Below are 22033 nucleotides of genomic sequence, written 5' to 3'. Positions count from 1 at the left end.
CCATCACCCAAGGTTCACACTTATTCAAAGGAAGGACAGATACATTAGATGCACCAGGCCATAATTTGCAATCACCGGGGCATCAACAAATACCTGATAACAGCCCATTCAACCAAAGCATCAAAAAATATGTTGAAACTGGAAAACAAATGCTTTTGTAATATAGTTTCTTTGAACCTAGTTATTCATGCAAATAAAAAGATACAGGTTCACTTCTTCCCATGCGGCAGTAATAATAGCAGTTTCTTCCTATGGTACTTTGTTCACTACTGGTCCAAACATATCCATGGAGTTTTGTGGGTGAAAGCTATTTTTTGTTGAGAGTATTTTTACTTCCTATTTTTATATTTTGGGTGTATTTGTCTATTTTTAGAGAGTAAAAGTGGCCAATACACCCCTTGTCTGTAGGGCTGGTCACATCTACAATGTGGTCATTCACAACACTGATCTTTTTAAAAACAAAAAAGTATTTTCTATTGTGTTTTAGCCGAACATCCGACTTTTCATATTGCACATCATGATATCATCTAACTTAGCAGCCATTAAAAAACATTACATAAAACCCATTTCAACACTTTCAAAACTTCAATAGGAAGGCAAGCTTCTTGGCCCGATACCAGTCTTTCCCCAAAATTATCAGAAAATAACCTTCTTCATCCACAAATCGAGTAAAATGCTGGACTCTCACATTCCTGGTCCCCCGACAGTCGATTATGTGTTTCAGAGTCTGCTTTCTTGATTCCTCACACAGACTGCAAAGGCTGCCCGTTGTATATGACTTTATTCCGGAGGGACTGGATTTCTCTCATAGGTAGAAGATTGAGGCGAAATCTTAGAAAGTCTGACCTTCGGCTTGAATTAGGGAATCACCTTAGATACATTGCTAGATACCCTCTCGGATTATCATAAAAGGTTAATGATTTACATAATATTAAACTGTCCATCTCTGATATTGTACGAATCCAGTCCATTCTACCGAAGGCTTCCTTTACACCCCAAGGATTCACTATTAGATCATCTTCACTCCCCTCACATTACAACAATACCCTCGTCACATCATTTTTCAACTGCACGAGTACTGAATTAGGATCATTAGCTAGCTGCTGTCCATTGTCCTCATATAATGAGTTCTTTTGGGGAAATCATATCCTCCTATATAAATGAAACAGCCTTCCAGTCGATATATGCTTGCATGGTTTGTAGACCCAGCTCATAGAGCAGACTAGCCATCAGAAGACTCTGGGGTAAGCTCAGGACCTTCTTCCATAAGTTACCCTCTATTATTGTCCAGTTTATTATTCTGGATCATGGTTTTATGCCCCTTCCATATGTAAGCAAAGGTATAACCTTACCTACATTAAGTCTTACTTAGGGGACTATTGACCATTTACAAAACGTGTATAAGAGCTTTTTCTTTTGGCAAGCCAGTTGGTCAAGCTTGTCTTCTATGTCCAATTCCAGTAAAGCTATCGTGGGATAGGACCTTAATTTGAAGCCCAAGTACACAACTTATTTTACTACTGGGACTTCTTGATCTATTAAGGTCCACTTAAACTTTGGAACACGCTTCACAGGTTTCTTGAAACGTACAATATACGACTTTGCAGGATTAATTTGGAGATCATTTAATGTTGCATATTTCCCCAAAGCTCCCAGAAGACACCGGAGACGTATCTGTGTGTAGTCCAACAAGACTACATCATCCGCATAGGCTAACCAATTGATGGTCTGTAAACAAATCTTAGGGCTTCCCACTGCATGTTGATCCAATACATCTGCCAGATCTACTAGATACAGATTTAAGAGCCAGGGAGCCATTATGCATCCCTGTTTTACGTCTCTCTCTGTAAGGACTGGGGCAGATAGGTGACCCGAGCATCTAGCTTTACTTGCATTTGTGGGTGTCAGGCAAATTCACAATTATCGTAAGGGCAAGGGGACACCCCATTGTTTCAACTTTTCCCACAGGCGTTCTAAATCCTTAGAAAGATCTATCTAGGCACCATACAATACAGGGCCACCTTTATGCCAAGATTTCCCACAAACGATGCTCATTACAAGCCTATGAAATGATTAATAGAGGCCCTTTCTGATACTTATATGATGTTTAGACAATATCCCTTTGCTTCCAGCCCAGGACTCCAGCTCTTTCAGCACGGCCCCAGCAAAGATTTTACTGTCTGCATCCAGAAGGGTGATGGGTGGTAAATCACTGGATCCGACCAATCACCCTTCTTATAGATGGGGATAACAATAGCAGATTTCCAAGAATTGGGCAGACACCTAGTCCTCAGCACTGCATTAAATAGGGCCAGCAGTAATCTGGACCATAATTCGATGTCAGACTTAAAGATTTGGTTGTTTAGACCATTAGGGCCGGCCACCCTAGAAGATGAAGAGCCGACAATTAGATCTGCTATGCTTTGAGTTAAATGCAGCTTCCAATCTATGTCCAAATGTTCCTCGAACTTCAATGCTGACCGTTTCCTATATTAATTCCAGGAACGATTACACCAAGTTGTTTCTGCCACAGTGTTACCGTGGAGGCAGCTTTGAGAATTCGGGACAACACTGATCTTCCCTCCATTCGAGGACACAAAGCACCGCCTTTGTACTTCTTTCACGAGCGTAAAGCCTCATTTTACACCTTCCATCACTTTGACTGAGAGGTCAACTTCTGTGATGCCTCAGCATTCAGTTAACTGCCCTGGCAATTTCTTCCCTGATTAGGCAACTCCTTCACTATTCCCGAAAACCTACTTCACTGACCCCTGAACTCTACTCTGGACCCAGGGATCCAATCATTGCCTCTGTTCAGTGGTGGGAATAATTTGCTCTTTTTATCTTTGCTGCCCCAATTACACATGTCCACTTCTTCTCACAATATTTTTTTTAAACAATTTTTATTGCATTTTATAAACAATCCACATCATACACATATCTTAACATCTATTAACATAAATACTTAGAGAACTACATCTAATCTACCACCCCCCAACTTATCTCCTATCCATCGACACATTAACATGCTGCATCTCCCGCCCACCATACTTATGTTGTTACTTCTTCATTCCTTTCAATGGCCAACAATGTCACAGTTAACCCTATCCAACGCTGGATGTCCATGCTCACTTCGGCCTTTTGTTCTCGCAGCTCTTTCTCTCATGCCCCCGATTGTGCTCTGATCCATTCTTCTCACAATACGTTGCTTACTACTTATACTATAAAGATGTATACTCGACGTAAAGAACCTCATTACAAATACCAATGGAAGGCAATTTACGAGTGAGTGTTTCTGCGTCCTCTAAAATGAGGGCTCGGATAAAGGCTCCTTCTGCTCAGGTTATCGGTCCAGAATTAGCCAAGGATGAAAGTCACTTGTACAAAGTCAATAAAATGCTATTTTTCTTAGCTCATGGAAATCATTGCTGACCTCCGAGCCAATTAAAATACTCAGAATGCAGTTAATAACTACCGATATTGACTGCAAGACAAACATTGTGACTTCAGAAGCCGACAGGGATACAGAAAGCATGTCCCTGTATTCGGAAAACAGCAATTAACAAGCAAGATTTTTTTTTAATGAGGCACTACCGCTCTGAAATAATTTTTTTCACTGCACTTTCATCGAAAAACGATTTTTGTAGGAAAAAAAAACGTTTACTTTTACATTACATCTAATACATGCTCATGTCAAAACCTTTGCAGTTAAACGAAGCTTACAATTAAAATGTAGATCATACAAAAACAACCTTGTTATTTAAATACTCCCAAACCACATCCAATTTACTTAACCGAGTTGTACGCGTCGCTTACATTATTCACTATTAAATCAATGTTTTTTACTTCATCGCCAAAACCTACATTCACTATGTGCTAATAGCAGAGGAGTTGCTGGGGTGGGGGGGGGGGGGCTAAGGGGGCTATAGCCCCTGGTCTTTTGGTTGTAGCCCCGGATAGAATCTCAGGAGCTACAACCAAAAGGCTAGCTAGCCCCGAGTCTCGACAGTTCTGACATCAGGGTAGCCCCGGGTCTTTTCCAGACCTAGTAACACCCCTGGCTAATAGCCTTTTAGTCATTTGGGTGGGATCATGATTACTTCGGGAAAGGATCCTTTCCCAACGTATGGCGAACATTGTGGAGGGCTCATTATGTCACGCAAATGACTGCATCCTCAGTCTAGAAGGCTATAGTAGCCGAGGCCCGCGCATTCGTCATTTCAGACAAACGAAAGCCCACAGAGGGCAGGGTAAGTAGAAATGAAACATAAGACTTCCACGGCTGCACGACAAACTGAAGATAAGTTACATTTTAACGCACCATAAATAACCCTTTCAAGCAAGCAAGAGCGAGCGTCTGTCTACCTCTCACAATGGGGGGCGGGAGGAGTTCATATCTGTGAACCTCCCTCCTTTCTCTTGCAGGATTCGGGATCCCTGTCCGTACCTTTAGATTAATTTTTGTTTCCTTGGCAGTGGGATGCCAGGGGTGAGAGGGCAGGCACTCTAAGGTTTAAAAATTCAGCATATCTATTCCAAGGCTGTAAAGGGGCATTCCAAAGTTGAGCCGGGGTACTGGAAAATCGCTTCTTGATTTAAAAAAAAACAACAAAAAAAAAACAAACAGAGGATCAGAGGTTTGTCTTGGGAAGATGAAAGGGTGGGGGAGGAGTACGAAGTTGTGTGGCAGATAAGACTTGCACAGTGCCCTAAAACCGACACAATTGTCAAGGGAGCTTGTGCAAGGCTACTATTTATTAATTTTATTTATTCATTTAGCATTTGTAGAGTGCTCCAATCCCGTGGGCATATGTGCGCCAAGTACATACAAGTCAAGAAACCGACAAAGCATTGAGAGTGAAGGTACATAAGAGCCGAGTGGGGTTGCTAGTTAGGTAGGTGCGCGTAAAAGTAGCTACCAGAACAGGAGAAACAGACTTTTCTTAGAACACCGGTGATAAAGAATGCTTCATTCTGAAAACTTTGTAAACACCCGATGTGACATCCCAAAGCATAGGCTTTCGTTACTGTCCATTCGTTACTGTCCAAACCTTTGCAGTAGTCACTTAGCCTTTTTGGGATGAAGCCCTAAAGAATTCTTTTTCTAAAAATCTTTAGACATAAAACGTAGATGCTGACCACCAAGTTCACTGGTAGGACAAGCTGGAGCTGAATGCATAAAAGAAACGTTTTTACACTTCGAACGGTCGCGGGACACCGACATCTCTTATTGATCGCTGGGTCTCTATTATTTTTACTTTCTAACAGACTTGATTCACATTAGAATGTGGTTTAACAGATTGGTTTTGCGGTGATTGTCTCCCCTAAGACTTTTGGGCATGTGAATAAGGTAGAACTGGAAAATGTGGCGTCTTCCCGAAACTGGAGCGAAGGTCTTTTAGACTCACGTGACTGCATAAACTGGTTATGCCCGATTCAGTCAAAGGATCACTCGTAGAGCAAGGATGATGACACTATGGGAGGGATGTTTATGCCTCTTGGCAGGAAGTGTGCAAGGAAGACCGCCCATGTGACCTGGTGACTGGAAATGGTTATGAAAGGTTTAGACATAATGAAAGGATGTATTGTGTTTGCGGAAGGTGGGATATTTCAGCAGAAAGGCCTCGTGACGATTTCCAGAAAGATCTTCGGTTCCAAATCTGGCAGGTGACAAGCGAGCTAGAAAGTTGAGGGATCTAGTGGGCTGGTTAGGTTACAGCGGTCATTTCCCGATAGAAAGATGCTGGGTTACTTCTCTAGCAAGACAACAATAAAGTTGCCCATGTCATCACTGAGGCAGTGTACGAATGGGGGACTCAATACCATATATCTTACGTAATGCAGCAAGACTTCAGTAGAAGTCCCTTGGGTGACTACAAAGACGCCAGTGAGCCAAAAAGAAATCAAGGGAAAAAGCAAAGCTTCAAGGACCCTAAAAGTGGCATAGAATCCCCAAAAATAAAAATTATGTTGTAACAGAAGCAACAGCAAACATGTTCTTCTTCGGTCTCCAACCGATGCTCCAAGCTTAGTTGAAGAGGATGTGTGTAGTGCAGAATAAACCTTTATCATAGTTGGTGACAACAGTGAATCCTTCATTGTTTAGTGCGCCAAGAACAGGAGACAGAATATTGAGAGCAAGCTCGTTGCCCTCCAGTTACAGAATGAACAGGGGCCCCCCTCACCCCTATGGATTTAAGGAGATTAAGGGGCAGCTTCGGAGAAATGTGGAGCAAGAAGGGAAGAGGAGCGCCAGAAGGAAACCAACAAGAAAAGCCTGGGGAGTATCCAGATCCGATGGTTTGTAATCATTGCAAGCAGGGAGGTGCACTTGAAGAATGAATGTCCATGCAGACCCCTGGATAACAAGGTCCACCCCTCCTAGATAAGGCACCTGTCCTGCCCCATACGCACTGAAATTCAACCCAAAAAAGACACACCACATCCAATCAGAAAAAGAACAATACTGAGACAGTCTGAGAGAAGGACCAAGACTGACCTTATGTGCAGTGCAAAGTGGATGGGCAATCAAACCCTTCATCCCTGCCTCAGGCCTCAGATCCGTTAAGGTCCTGGGTGCTCTCTCACCTGAAGGCTGGCAACGCCCTCCTGGCAGGTGCGTCAACCACCACTTAGTCCCTTCTGAAAGTTGTCCAGCACCTTGCAGCCCGCTTCATCACAGGACTGAAGAAATTCAACCACACCCCCCACCCACTATTCAGGAAGTACACTGGTTACCCCTCCAAGCTAGCATCATAGCATCACCTTCAAGACTGATTGCGTCACCTACAAAGATCTATTGTTCAAGATGCCATCATTATTTGCTGAAAAGCTCACCAGCCTAGCACTACCAAGATCTCGCCACACTGAAATTCAAGAAGTGCAAGAAGGAGAAGACAAGAAAACAAGAATTCTCCTGTTATGCCCCCACTCTGTGGACTAACCTTCCTGCTAATATCACGCTGACTCCCTCCAAGCTACATTTCAGGAAAGATCTGAAGACCCTGATCTTCAAGGAATACGTCATTGACAAATGAGGAACATTGACCAAAAAGGTGATCTTCTGCCCCTCTATGTTCCACTTCCTTAATAGTACAGCTCTCCATTGCTTTCTATCTGCAGTCCCATTTCCAATCATTGTCTTTCATCGATTGGTTTTTAACACACAGCAATTTCCACTGCAGGAGTTTTCCTGGGAGAAAGAATGGGCCAAGCGTAAATTATGCTTCACAGACAAATGGAAGCAGCCCCTACTTTGCCCCCAATCAAGCTTTCTGATTTCTTCTGTGAAACAGTGGAAAACCATGTGAGAACAGCAGGTGTCCACAAACAGTGGAAAACCACAGTCTCCTGACAAAGGTTGACTGAAAAGGGGAGATGGCGATCTTCCATAGAGTTACTGTAAAAGCTAATCGAGGACATCCCTCTCATGTCCTCACGAATGACTGAAAATGCTGCCCATTGGGGTCCTTAGCTCCAAACTTGAATTTTCTTTTTGTAATTGCATGACTCGGACAGGAACACAGTCATTTCCTCAAATGTTCTGCCTGGGGATGGTGCAGAAGAGGTGAGCTGTATCAAGGGTAAGAGGGGGCAGACGTTGATCTGCCAGACTGATCCCTCACTAACGGCAAACGACTGAACAGCAAAACTACTCTGAACACTCCCTGCGACACGGAATAGTCTGAAGAAGTGTGGATATGGGATACACAGCTAAATTGTCATCTTTTAAAATGTTTCCCATACTTCAGGTGCTGGGGGCCTGTCCTCGGCCATGAGGAACAAAGTCAGACTATCAAAACAAAAAAAGGACCCACTACAACCTAGTAGGACGCCCAGAAGCTCTCTTTGTGCAACTGCCGTATAATTCAAAGAAAATAATAACTAGAATTCGTGCACACAGTTCAATTTAAATTGAAAAGAATAGTTTTTACTAAGATAACAATGATTGCCATAACATGGAAATGTACTTTAACAGTGATATTTATTTCTCAAGCAGCCATTGTTGTAATGTAAATTATACCCTACATTACAAAATTAAATGCATCAAAAATGTATTCTTCACAAAAACGTTTTTCATACAAATACCTTCTAGTGTCTTCATCATTTGAAATGTAAACAACTTTCTTTACGTATAGACACATTCGTTCTATGAGTCATAGTAGAAAATGTTCCCTAAACACGTCGGGCAGAAAACGTGGACGTGAATAACACTAATTGAGTGGTATTTGTCCATACACAAAGAACCTTCTTTTCATTTGAAATTATGAAGACACTTTTTTGACGGAATTTATGTATTTGTTTGAAAAACGTTTTTGTGAAGAATACATTTCTGAAGGATGTAATTTTGCAATTGTAATTTTGGGTACAATTTACGTTACAGCCAGGGGAGTTGCTAGGTCTGGAAAAGACACGGGGCTAAGCTGATGTCGGAACTGTTGGGACTGGGGGCTAGCTAGTCTTTTGGCTGTAGCTCCTGAGATTCTATCCAGGGCTACAACCAAAAGATTAGGGGCTATTGCCCCCTTAGCCCCCCCCCTAGCAACGCCCCTGTTTACAGCCTACAATGGCAGCTTGAGGAAAATATATCGCTCTGTTAAGAAATTGAATTTCCATGCTATGACAAACATGGTTACATTAGGAAAAATGATTCTTTTGAATTTACATTGAACTGTGTGCACGAATGCCAGTTATTCATGTCTTTGAATTATACGGCGGTTGCCCAAAGAGAGTGCCTCCGGGTTTGCTACTAGGTTGTAGTGGGTCTTATTTTATTTTTACAGTGAGCAGTCTCCTCAGATCTGCCTCCAGAAGTCTGAGAACCAGCTGTGCAATCTGTTCCATAATCCCTGTGAAGAGGAGCCCATAAAATACCATCCATCATTTCTTCTGACTATGCCGCAAAAAGAAGAAGCAAAAAGAAGAATTGTGCTTTCAATATAATCAATAGAGGCTGGGCATTTTTCTAAAAACACCCCGTCAGCAGGACAGGACCTTTGGCACAGTTCCCCTTTAATTATTCTACAGCAAACCCTAAACCTGTGTGCACATTGCATTCAGCATAGAACTAGCCAGAAAAATATTCTTTAAAACGAATAACCGCAGTCCCATAGGCAACCATGAGGTGGAAGTATTCAAAATATATCTTTTAAATTGTGCATCAAAATGCAGAAGCCTGCACCTGGTTTTGAGAATAACGTTACAATAGCTTGCTTACCTGCGGACGTTTCTCTAAACTTCTCACTGGCTTTCTTCTTCCTCCATTTCCAAGGCTTGAAGATTTTTCCAATGGTAGAGAGCTTCCCCTTTCTTTTGAGAGGAGGGGACTGACTTCCTGAGTTTGGTCCATCTGAATTTGTAATAGCAGGTTTGTCGAGTCCATCAACTGCAGAGAAAAACAAACGCAATACGTCAGGCTAGACAAACGATGAGTCATCATGTAAAGCATAGCCTCCCAAGTGCTTTAATTACATGTCAAAAGCCACAGCAAATGCCTCAATAATGCCAACATATTTCCGGTAAGCAACCGTATGCGAGCATTAGCCTTTACAAGGTACTATCAGCATTTGCCAAGTACAGATCCCAGTTGAACAACAATAGATTAAATAAAACACTTTAAGCATTTTTTTTGTTCTCCTTTGTGAAGGACATGCCTCGGGCCCGTGAGACACAGTGAATAAATACTATGCATAATTGGACTGGGAACTCCTTTTAAAATAATGAACAAATGCCTAGGGCCTTCCTATCCCCACAGGAGCATCAAGAGAATGTTTACAAGGGTGGAAAAATATTTATTTTAAAATTCGTCTGCACACAAAAATAGAAAAAAAAACATTGTAGGAGCACAATACAAATGTTAAAAAACGGTTTAAGCACCTAAACATTAGTTTGACCCTCCATCAGTCCAAGAAAGGCGCGCACACACAGACCCCCTAGAGTTTGTTTCAAGGGCGTGCTGCACGTAATAATATTTTCTAGGTCTTTTGGGAATGGGGAAGTCCTTTAAAACATGTTTTTAAAGGCCTAGAGCCCAAAAGAGCCTTACCTCCCCTACAGGAGCCTCAAATAATTGTACAGGTGCTCACAAAAATGTATTTGGTAACTGAGATCCACAAATTATACTCCGGCGATGACCAAGTGGTACTCTGTTATCTAATAAGTTTCAATTTCCACACTTGATAAGTGTTAGCAATGGTTATTGGTTTATTGATGGTCAAGTGCTTCATACAACGGTTGTCATTCTTATGACATGTAATCTAGTTGGTCCAGACTTCCATGGCATCCACAGTTCCCACAAGCTCCAACCCCTTGTCTCTGCTCATAAAAATGTAATTTGTATACTTCTGAAACTATTTCAAGACTACTGCAGCCTAGGGGTGTCCGTTGCAGAGTTCTTGTCCAGTTTGAATTGGCCATTTCTGATGACACTATCATTGCAAAAGTGGCAGCAGCTAGCACCTCTTTGCACGAAACAGGCAGTGACCAATATGAAAAGGAAGGTCACGCCATTGAAATGACAAGTGTGGAGACAGCGGCAAGGAAAGCAAAGACTGGGATCTTCTTTGATCCACAAACGCCTTAGTCCCCTGTCCACACAGCATGAAATTTGTTCCAGCAAATAGAGGTGATGCTAACGTGTTAACTGAAAAGCCAAAACTAAAAAGGCAAGCTTTTCAAAACACCCTTACCTGGACCTGGGATTGACTACAAACTGCCTTTCCCGTGTTGCAAAAATATGCTTCTGGAAAGCACTCTACAGCACCCAACGTGTGCATCAAGATGGCACGGGTTCACCATATGCCCAGCTATGGTAGATGAGAATTATGCCAGTGGGAGGATAGGGGGGGACGTGGACACCCCAGGACATATAACTATCTTTTGCAACAAGTCGAGAGAGAGCAGATTGCGAGAATCAAACAGTGGAGGCCAGCTACATTAGCTCAGAAGGATCCGAGCGAAACGAGAAGAACGACTCTAAAGGTGGCAAGCAAGCCCCTCGAACAACCAAATTTAGTCGACCCCCACTGGAAACCAAAAAATAATCCACTGGAAACTAGAAGGAAAAACAGATAAAGCGTCCAAAAACAAACACACTACGCCTTCTACAAGCAATACCGAAATTGCGGAAACTGTATACTAAAGATCTTAAATGAATTGAATTCACAGACGAGGAAAGACTGGATAAAATATGGATATATTGTTACACAACAGAATTGATGAGACAAATAACGGCTTGCGCTAAAGAGATTAAGTCATTGGGGTTTATTGTTAGAGAGGACAGCCAAAATAACAGAACCACTGATGCCAACAACACGACCTGGGATAATAGTAGAAAGCTTTCAGACATCAGCTGTGGTACAGATATGACGTGCATAGAGTATGAAAAAAGGATGGTACACAGGGAAGAAAAGAGACATCACCCAGTATATAAATGCAAATTACCAGTACCAGACAGTGAAAGAACCTGCAGGTTGGAACCAGGAGACATCACCCTTTTGGAGAGACACCAGCCTAGAAACAGAACAGAGAGGGCCACACAGACAGAAGACCCTATAACAACGAATGGTAAACAAGGAAAAAGAAGTTATATTATGCTCATGGAACACAAGAGGCCATCAATACCTATTTCAAACCGATCAACCAGAACTGAACAACGCAACCATCATATGTCTACAAGAGACATGGCTGATTGATCCCCCAATATGCGAAGGCTATCTCACCTACACGAATCCGGCTATCGCAAACAGATCGGGCCAGCCATCAGCTGGCCTCATCAAACTAATAAAACAAGACTTGAATTCAGAAATCATTGAATACCATAACATAAGTGGCTGGGGCCAAAATATGATATTGGAAATTGACAAAACGAATCAGCAAAGGTCTACACCAATCCCATCGAGCCATAAAGAATTATTTCTAAGCATCACAAACGTCTACTGCAACCCCAGAAAAACTAAAGAGGAGACGGTGATAGATTCAATAATGACTTTGATAGATAGCACGGCTCAGAAATATGAAGGCGTAGAATTTGTCATATGTGGTGACCTTAACTTCCATTTATTCGATGATGAAGGGGAAATAATGGAAGAACATGCACTGGAACAACGAGCACGTAGATGGTCTACAGAGTTACACAACAGGAACTTTGAACGCTGGGATGCAGTTAACAAAGAAACTAATATACCGGACCCGACATGGTCGCGAGGAAAGACTAAATCAATCATTGATTACATTTACACCACTAAAGGAATACCCCAATCCAGAACTAAAGCGGTGAATGTATACTGTAATTATAGCGACCACTACATACTTAAGCGCACGTGGGAAATGAACATCACTGATCGCTCAAGAATAAATATCCCTCAACTCACAGTGACGACTAGAATGAACAGACTGAATATCCCAGAGAACAAACTAACATCACTCAGAACAGACAGGGTTCAAATAACCTGTTCTATGGGAGGTTTCCCACTCAGGAGGGTCTACAACCACGTTTTAGCTCACTGTACCTTTCACAGAGGACACATTTCCATTTGCATTTCAGCCTGGTCCCACCCACCTGGTCAGTCCAACACCGAAATGGTAGGCAATTCTCGTCTGAACAAGAGTACCAACAGCAACCCCAGACATGTTTCGGCCTAGTCAGGCCTTATCAGTGAGGTGGAGCTTTGCTTCTCTAATCACAGTGAGCAAGGGGTTCTCGTCGGGATTACCCTGGGTAACTTAGGGTGAAACCACAAGCATTAAAAAAATTATACAAATTTGTGGGAGCCCCTCTACTGAGAACAGACACGGTTCAGATAACCTGTTCTAGGGGTGGTTTCCCACTCGTGAAGGTTTACAGCCACGTTTTAGCTCACTGTACCTTTCACAGAGACGAAATATCCATAACAGACTGATATGCAAATGGCCATTTCTCCACTGTGACAGGTACAGTGAGCAAAAACGTGGTAATAGACCCTCCTGAGTGGGCACCTTCCCATTGAACGGGTTATTTGGCCGTGTTCGTTCTCGGTAGAAGGGCTCCCAGACCTTTTTTGTATTAATAATGTGCTTCTCAACATTAGAACCATGGCATTACCTGCACACCTTTGACTTTTAAAAATAGACCTGAATAAATATCTACCTTTGTAGTATGTCATTTAAGGTTCAGGCATCCGATGCAATGAGCCATTGTGAGCAGGGAGGGATGATGACGCGGGGGTGTACAAAGCACTGGCACAGCGACCATGCAGGTTGGAGGCACACTATTCTGTGACACTTCAACCCCAGATTGGTTCAAGAGCTGTGAATTATTTGAGTGGTGGGGATCTCCGAGGCCCTGACTGCATTTTTCAGGGGGAGGCCCTTTAATCTGGCCGTGCCCCACTGTGATGACCAAGCGTACAGATGATTGACGTTTCCTTGTTCTAATGCCATTTTCCCTCCATTTAGAATGTAACAAAAAGGCATAGACTGGAGCACCAAGACGCTCTAGCCAGAGTGAACTCGGGCAAGAGCTTCCACGAAATGTCAGCCAACTATGAATGTTCATCTTGAATCTATAGCTCACATGCAACACACTTACCTCTGGAACAGGAGTACGCCAGGTGACAAGTTCACAAACCCTGCAGGCCAACTCAGCCCATCATCCTTCAAGGTCCATACATTGAGAACGTCGAGCGTCTAATACGGTCACCAACTAGGACAGCGGTTAGGAAGGAATTCACTAGCTAGAAAAAGTACCAGGTGATTGTTGCTATATGCCAAAAACACGTTAGGGGGCCCAAGTGTCCACCCTGCAAATTATAGACACTTTACAAAGAAAGGTTGAAATGCCACTGCAGCTACATTCAATCTGGCGGGATGGCTCCGGTGCCTCCAGAACCAAACAGAGAACTTTGGATGGAATATTATTTAAGTAATACACCGAATTACTGCCTGGTACTGGCCCAGGGACCAATTAAAAAGGCCCGAGTGTAGGGTTTTGGCCAATATCAGGCTGTGGACGCTTACTGGCGAAGAGTTCATGGGAAAAAGTACTCAGGGTAAATCTTGGAGAAGAGCAGATGGTTCGGGATATTGATCTGAACAGCAGCAGAGGAGCGGTATGTGGTGGACTGCAGGAGCTACGTCACGGGAGGCAACGCAGGGCATGATGAGATTGTTGGATCCCTTGCAAGCAAGGAATTGACCAAAAAGCAGACCGGAAATCCTGAGACCCTGCATGTTTCGAATCTTGGATCTCTTCCCCCGTCAGACGCTTATATGGTGCTCAAGGCATCAACACCAGGAGCGGTGGTGAACCATTTATTGCCAGAAGGATGACCAACTGTCCGAAGACCTAGAACCTTGATTGCCAGAAAGAGAGCCAACTGTTTGACACAGAGCGACTTCCTGGTCATAGACATCCATCTTATAAGGCGATTGGTTATTGCTGTTGCTACTCTTTACCTTACAGATGGAATGACAAAAATAATATTTCAGGTGCTCTGCAATGTTTGTGGATTGGCCCACAACCGATTCAGTTTGAGTGTGATTGCCTTGTTCCTTTAGCAGCCTCATCTACTCTCCTGAGCTCATGATACCTTGCAATATGAAATGAGACGTTGGCTTGTACCTGGGAGGCCACGTGCCTTGCATCCGTTTGCAGATAAAACAGCAGGTCTGAAGTGGGCACAGCATAGTTGGACAGAGGTCCCATGCCATAGCAATATTAGACTGAGGGCTTGGCACCTGCAGGAGACAGCCCTTAAACAGCTTAGCCTCTGTGACAACCTGGCAGCAGAGGTCAGGAACATTGGAGTAGAAGCCTCCCAACGTATGCAAAAACCACCAAAGGTACAGAAATAATTCAACAAAACCAGCCAATAAAAATGCAGTGATGAACAGTGTCACATAGAAGAGGCAAATGTCCTGCTGTACAGCACTGCCCAAACACTGCAACTACCGGGAGGATTCACAATGGGCCTTGTAGTACTAGAAAGCACAGGTGTGATGCTCATCCGATACCAGTGTTCACTACTTCCAACTTATGACATTTCATCAGTTCCAAGCCTGTGCTGGCACAATTCCCACACCAAAGGCCTGGCGCTTTCTGGGCAGAAGAATGAGGGGAAGCTCTCCCTTTCCTTCTGGGGATATCATGTCGTTCGCCTGCACTGAAACGGCTACAATGTTTTGAAACGTGTGCGAGGTGGGACGGGGTAAACGTGAGTTGCAGTGAAAAAAACATGGCGATGGAAAACAGCCTGGCAGAGAATTCCCCTCTGAATGGGATCTGTGGAACCATTTTAAAATGGATCCGGCAAGGTTAGAAGTGGCAAGGACCCCAGATTAAAACCCAACGGCCACCCATTTTCTGCAGCTCCCTAATCACCAGGAGCACAGGAAAATAAGCAAAGGATGTTCTATACATGACCCAATACCCTAACATACGAAGGGCAAAAAATAAATGGAAACGGAGATCCTTAATTATTGGAAAAGTGAGATTTTCTATATATTGTGCAGTTCTAAATAAAGATATGGCTCTCGGTGGGCACTTTGTGCATGTAAATAACGTTTTGTAATCGTTTCCTTCCGAAACATTTTTTTTCAACTCATCAATGACCTTAATGATAGTCAATATCAATACAGATATATAGTTCAGGTTTAAATGGTAAATGTTAACACTGAAACACATGGCATAGTTTGTATTAGTACTCTATGTAACGCCAATTGCTCCTCAGCCAATCAGGATACAGGGATTCCGGGCACTATTAGCAGATAGTTCCTCTGAAAGCACAGGTTTCCAACAGTCAACGTTCCTTATGCCACCACTCTACCGCGGCTCACCTTTGTTTCCACCGCACCCTCGGCCTCTTGCTGTCATGCTCCACATAATGCGGCCCCCTTACTTGCTGCGTCTGGTCTCAGGGCCTCCTGGGATCACGCCGGGGATGACGCCCCACACCACCACTCTGCTGCAACTAGCCGGACGGCAGCAAACCCCTCTTTGTTCACTCTTAGAACAAATCTCCTGGTAGCTGTTGCTGTCAAGCCAACTAGGCGCTCCTAGGCTATATAGAGGAACTAAATATATCCCAGCTCATGGCAGTTTTGAACCCTCTAGATGTCCCATTAATGTTGTTTTCATGTAAACATTTAATTTGCTTGAGCGCAATAATGTCCAATCAATCGATATTTCTCCAAAGGCAGAGTTCAATTTCTTAAAGAAATGTACAATTTAATCAATAGGTCAAAATACACTGAGCTCAGCACAACTTCAGCAATTTGAAATCTGGTTCAGAAACAAAGCAGCTTGCCATGGACTTTGCACTGCCTATGTGAGGGGACTGGATTGTTTTTTTATTTTTTATTAAAAAAAAGGTCCTTAGCCCTTCCCACTCCCTTTCAAACGGAGGGTCTTCAAAGGAAAAGGAGAGGACGCCAATTGAAGCCGGCCTGGAACATCTGAAGTATTATGAGAATCGTTGTGAACCAAAAAGGCACATTAGCAAATTTCCATATAATGGATGTATGCAATTATTGTATTCCCTAAACCACGGCCAATGGTCTCAACAAAGAAAAATAAGGGGCAGCAAGGCTACAGGTGCGCATGTGCAGCATTGTGGCGACTTCCTCTTCCTTGGGTTAGAGTCAAGAATGCTGACCTTTATAGGGAAGGAACTCTCCCCCCCCCTCCAAAGTTCTCCTGCAGCTTAGCCTACAGGAAAGGTCTAGCACTCCTCCAAGTGATGCAGTTGTACATGGTCATCGGCTCAGATTAGAGACGACGTCTCTTTACGTCTGAATTCAACACCACTTTATGCATTGCTACAAAGGTATTATAAATAACCTATCATATCATATCATGTTGATTGAATAGTTTCGTTAGTTAGCCTCATGGGAACTCAAGGCAGGTATCCTCTTTCAGCCCTTCCAGACAAGCACAATGGCACAACCCTTGCACCTTATTAAATAAAGTGTTACCTCACATGCTTATTAGAGAACGATAGAGAAGAACTTAACAGAGCAAACATAATGCCATAATACTTGCATAATAGTTCAGCACAACATATTGAGCCAGAAACGTGTTGTATAAGAGTGCATTTTATATACAATATAATTAAGGCTTCCTGTTTTATGGTATTTATTTTTCTGTCATTCCTGTCTGTATTTATTCACATTTATTTGTGGTCATAAAAAGATTATCCACAATCAGTACTTTTATGCATTTATTCTAATAAAGAATTGCATTTATTAAAGCACACATGCAGCCATATAGGAAGGAAATGATAGCTCCATTTTTTTGTAACAAACAGTTGCTCCTTGGACTTCTCCTGCCTTAAGATATATGCTGTCAACAATTTGAAGAACTTTAATGCTATTTGTATACAACTTTTACACTTTCCATGCTGCCAATCTGCAATGTGATTGGCCTGCGATGTATGAGTGACATCATAGAGAACCAGAAAGAAAGACCAGTTTTTCTGTTTTTTTTCTCCATTTTTATAAATACACACAGAACGCAGATTGATTTCCGTCTGTATTTATGTGTAAAAATCAGTAAAAACGGAGAACTGGAAGCCATAAATATAATATCGTGTCTTTAATGAACCACCAACAAATCAAAAGCACTTAAAAAAAAAACAAACAGCAAAGTTGTGCTGCTCATATCCAGAAGGGCACATCACACAACACTTCTTAGAAAACCTAAATCTTTCTACCAACTCAGTTAAGAGAAACCTACCAATGGTAGGTATTCAAACTCAAACTAAACACATGCCTACATCGTGTATCTTTGCAGGAGAGAACCGCAATAATAAAAGCACAAAGTCAACGGATGAATTCTATCTCTCAAGATTGCAATGATCACCAGCAAAGCACTGAAACCACAATGCTAATGGATCAATCCCGCCTCTCCAGTTTGCATAAATCAAAAGCAGAAATGCAGTAATGAAATCGGAAAGTTAACATCAACCACTCATTTAAATAAATGTAATGATCAGAAAGAGCACACATTTTAAAAGATATTCCCCAGCAAATCGCTGATAAAATGCCTGCTTGCTAAGTCATACAGGGCATCATCCCCTGAGGCTGTAGCTCGTCAGCCGCGACAGGACCCTCATGCATCTCCTCAACCATCCAAGTAGCCAGCCCCCCCCCCCCGCACCCCCCCTAAGTTTTGCATGGCATTACATACATTCAATTTGGAAAGTTTAGGCACATAATGGGCACGAGAGATTTGAAACAACTGCGCCCGGGAAACAGTGATCGATTGAAACCAATTACTTATGAGGCGTTCCTTGCTGTGTGTGCCAAGGTGGGGAGAGGCGGTGCCCAACCTACCTCATGAAAAGTACGGACAGTCCAACATTATACCAATGACACACAAACGCGCAAAGAGCCATTATTAACATTTAGGCAAAAAGCAAAACTGTTTCTGAGAATGAAGCTAGACAGTCGAAAATTAAGCCCACAGAGAATGAGAGACCATTTTTTTTTCATCATACTTCCCCAATTTCGCAAAATAGTGAGTACAAAAATATTAAACTCTAATTCTTAAGAGGGACCCTACAGATAACTTTCCAAATCAGCGATTCAGAAATGAATCCTCAGAGCTTGTGGCCATTGCTTACTTGAGACGACGCAGTTGTTGCATCATTAGTTTTCACTCGTGTAAAGGAGTTTCAGCTGGGAAAGACTGTCCATAGTAGACCATAGTAGATCCCTCTGGGAGATAACCGCGGCCTTAACTATTCATGTCAGACCCACTGTACGAAGAGTGTCTGCTGCAATATGTTTCACGCCTGCGCAATAAATGCAGAGAAGAGGCATGCTGTGCTATGGTGCCCATTCTCAGATTTCTTACCCAAATGTAGAGGGGTTGGAAGGAAGTGCCCCCGTCTAAAATGTCAGAAGGGGCCTGACCAACTTCTAATCTTTCTCTGGCCAGAAACTGCCTACCACATGGGGCTGCACTGGCATGCCCACATGATCTTGCATTAATCCCCAATGATACAAGTTACATGGGGGAACTAGGAGAGCCTCCATAACTGAAGGCAGCTCAAGCATGAGAAAATCAAAGAACCAGCCTAGGTTCTCTGATCCAACTAAACTAGTTGGCTCTAAATGTCAAAATGTGGTGCAAAGCAAAGTGTCAATCAAGGGTGGGGGACTCTTTGGAACATGAACCAGAATCCCTGCTCAACCTGCAACCCCACCCCCCCCAATGGGGAAAGTGCATTCCCAATGATCAGAAGCCTGATGAACTGCTGCCTCCACAAAAGGTACGTGATCAATTTGGCTGTTGGAAAACTCCACACCCAATAGGATGTTCATTAATAGCCATCAGCTAGATTGCTGTGACGGTGAGAAATAAAATGGATTCTCCGGCATTGCAAGTGGCAGCTACTGCGACTAACGCTTTCATAAAAACACTATCAACTCAACCAGCCTCACAGGGGAACATTTTCGGATATGTACAAACATCTTGAGATCAATTCTTCTGAAACAAAAGAACTAGCCTCTGAATCGATGTTTTTTTTTTTATTAATGAGGCACTCCATCTGAACGCACAGGTTGGAGGCGGCGTCATTGATGACCTTCTGTTCCTCTAAACGCTTTGTCTGTGAATGTGGTAAAAGCTTTTCATCGTCATCACAACCACACAGTCTCCTTATGCTTTTTACTATATTTGGCGTAGATTCAAAAATGACAGCCTCTGCCTATGGAATTTTTCTAAATGGAAACAAGATTTCTTAAGATTTACCAGAGCGAACACCACTTCAAAGGTGGGGCAGTCCTGGGTGACCCCTGATCCAAAGACCGCCAGGCAGAGTAGGGGCGCAGAACACAGATTTGGTGCCCCAACATTGGGAGAAAGGCCTTGTGAGGACAATGAGAACGAATGTTGGGTTTCAGAACAGTCCACCAACTCTTCCGTAACCACTGTCCTTCTCGGGCTTCTAGGTGGGGTTCTCGTGAAGGATAGGGTGCAGCGCAACAAACTGGGCTGTGGGTAGCAGCAGGACCGGCAGCTGCAGCTATGCAGCATTAAGGCCCAGGTAGAGAATCATAGCCTGCACTATCCCCACATCCACCAGCATGAGAGCTTGGAAGGTTGCAAATGTTTAACCCACTTTATTAAACAAAAACAATGTTTTCAATTACCGCATGGTAGCCTGAAGCACAGGCTTCATTATACTACGAATTCTGGAAGGCATCAAAGGGGCCGTCTGAATCCCACAAGATCAAAGAGTATTCCAGGAAATGCATAGTGGGCTGGATGAAGCTACGCCACGAAGGAAGATCAAACCTCAAACCAAAAGAAACATGATTTGCAATGCTAATACAGGGTCCGAGCCAATAACGCGGCTTCATATTAAAGGAGAACTGTGCACATGTCGCACTCTGGGCGCAGCTGCTCCGGCCAGTCCTCCTATCTGGAGCAGCCTTATTTGCCATCTCACATTATCGGAAGCTGCCTTCGCTCAGCCGGACAGCTTTTGAGGTGGCGCGGCTTACATTGGAGCTCCTTTTGTTTTTAATTCTGATAAAAATGCAGACAAGAACAATGTATGTCCGTAAAGTTAGCCAGATGTGAGCTTACATTGAAAATATTCCAGCGTGTAGCTGCACAGGGAAGCGCCGTTTCCACAGAATTACTCGTGTTTTCCATTTGAACGCCCTGACTGAAGATACGTAAAATGCTGCTTGGGGCGCGGCTGGTTGTTTCACTTCCGGTTTATACTGTCTGGGGAGTACATTGGGTCACGTATATTCACAGGGGAAAGCTGACGGCAATGGGTAAAGATTAATGTTGACTTCGCAATCACACAATGAAAACATGCAAGTTAAAGAAACCCGCCATATTATTTGGCTCACTGGAAGGTAAGGAGCAGATTGTCAACAGATGCGAGAACCTGTATTTCCCGCCAATTGAAAAGGAATCATTACTGAATAATTACGAGAGCAGGATATCTTTTCTACACGGTTGATTATGCGCGGGGCTATTCGTATTGATAATGTATATGGCCAGGGCTATTCCATATGTCCTCTGCAAGAGGGCATATGTTAAAGAAAATGTAAACCATACGCATACATAATAAAGGCCTCCTTAATACCCGAGTTAGAGGACTCGTAATAGCGTCTCAAAAGTGGAGTCAACAGGAGAGGGAAGAGAAGAAAAAAAAAAAAGCGGGGAGACAGGAACAAGAGATGAGGTTGAGAGAGAGAGATTTGGGAGGGGGGAACCGGGCAACCAATATGAGGCTAGGGTTACACTATTCTTTGTCTGGTTTGCTACGCAATACTATGTTTTGATGTTCTATCCCATCTATTCAATTTCCCCAATGCTCTGCCATGCTTTGAAAAGCAAAAGTAAACGGAGGATAGCACGGGGGCTACACGCTGGTCTTGGAACTAAGACAACACAGAGCAACAGAGGTTCGGATCCACGCTTAGAAACCACACTCAGATACGGTATTAGGCATGTTATAAAAAAACAACAAAATAAATATGCTTCTTTTGGTTTGGTGTTGAAACACTGTTGTGCTATGCAATGCCATGTTTATGCTGTTGACATATTTTGTGTAAGGATGGTCTCTTAGGATCCATGTGTATTGTTGCCATTTGAAGGTCTGAAATGTTAACTTGCTTTTTTTTTTTTTTAGGTGGGTGTTCCACCCTCTTGCCCATCCCCGGAAACGGATGAACGTCCGGTCTGCCCCTTCCTCCCCCTGCCAAAACACTCACCACTGTTTGGACTTCCAATTCATCCCTCACTGCATCTTTGCCCAACTGGGCTCCACCCTTGCGTTGCCTTTTTAATTCTTCATCCCAATCGGGATCTTTTTCTTGTTTTAAGCGTGTTTTGCTAATTTTTCATTTGTATTTGTTCAGTCATTTTGTTGGGAACGACAGATTTTTTTTTTTTTTACTAGTTGATTATGTCAGGTTTGAGGCAGGCATTGTATCAAGACAGACACAGACTCAAATGGGTCCGTTTGAAAACCTTCATTTACTAAGGTTCCTGGGTTGGTGTAATGCTTGACTGGCCCCAATGCTAATG

General features: G+C 43.1%; 1 protein-coding gene across 4 annotated transcripts in view; it reads right to left on the bottom strand.

Moving 5' to 3' along the window:
• PHACTR2 (phosphatase and actin regulator 2) overlaps positions 1–22033 on the bottom strand; it is a 951421-nt gene that overhangs the window by 454950 nt on the left and 474438 nt on the right. For all 4 annotated transcript variants that reach the window (XM_069607614.1, XM_069607616.1, XM_069607613.1 and 1 more), the window contains exon 2: positions 9218–9385. In XM_069607614.1, the coding sequence (XP_069463715.1) occupies positions 9218–9385 (168 nt within the window). The remainder of the gene's footprint in view (positions 1–9217; positions 9386–22033) is intronic.

The sequence above is a fragment of the Ambystoma mexicanum genome, chromosome 4q, assembly GCF_040938575.1.
Source record: "Ambystoma mexicanum isolate Mex_15411 chromosome 4q, UKY_AmexF1_1, whole genome shotgun sequence".
In the NCBI taxonomy this organism is placed as follows: domain Eukaryota; kingdom Metazoa; phylum Chordata; class Amphibia; order Caudata; family Ambystomatidae; genus Ambystoma; species Ambystoma mexicanum.
This window is presented reverse-complemented; position numbering and strand designations above follow the sequence as displayed.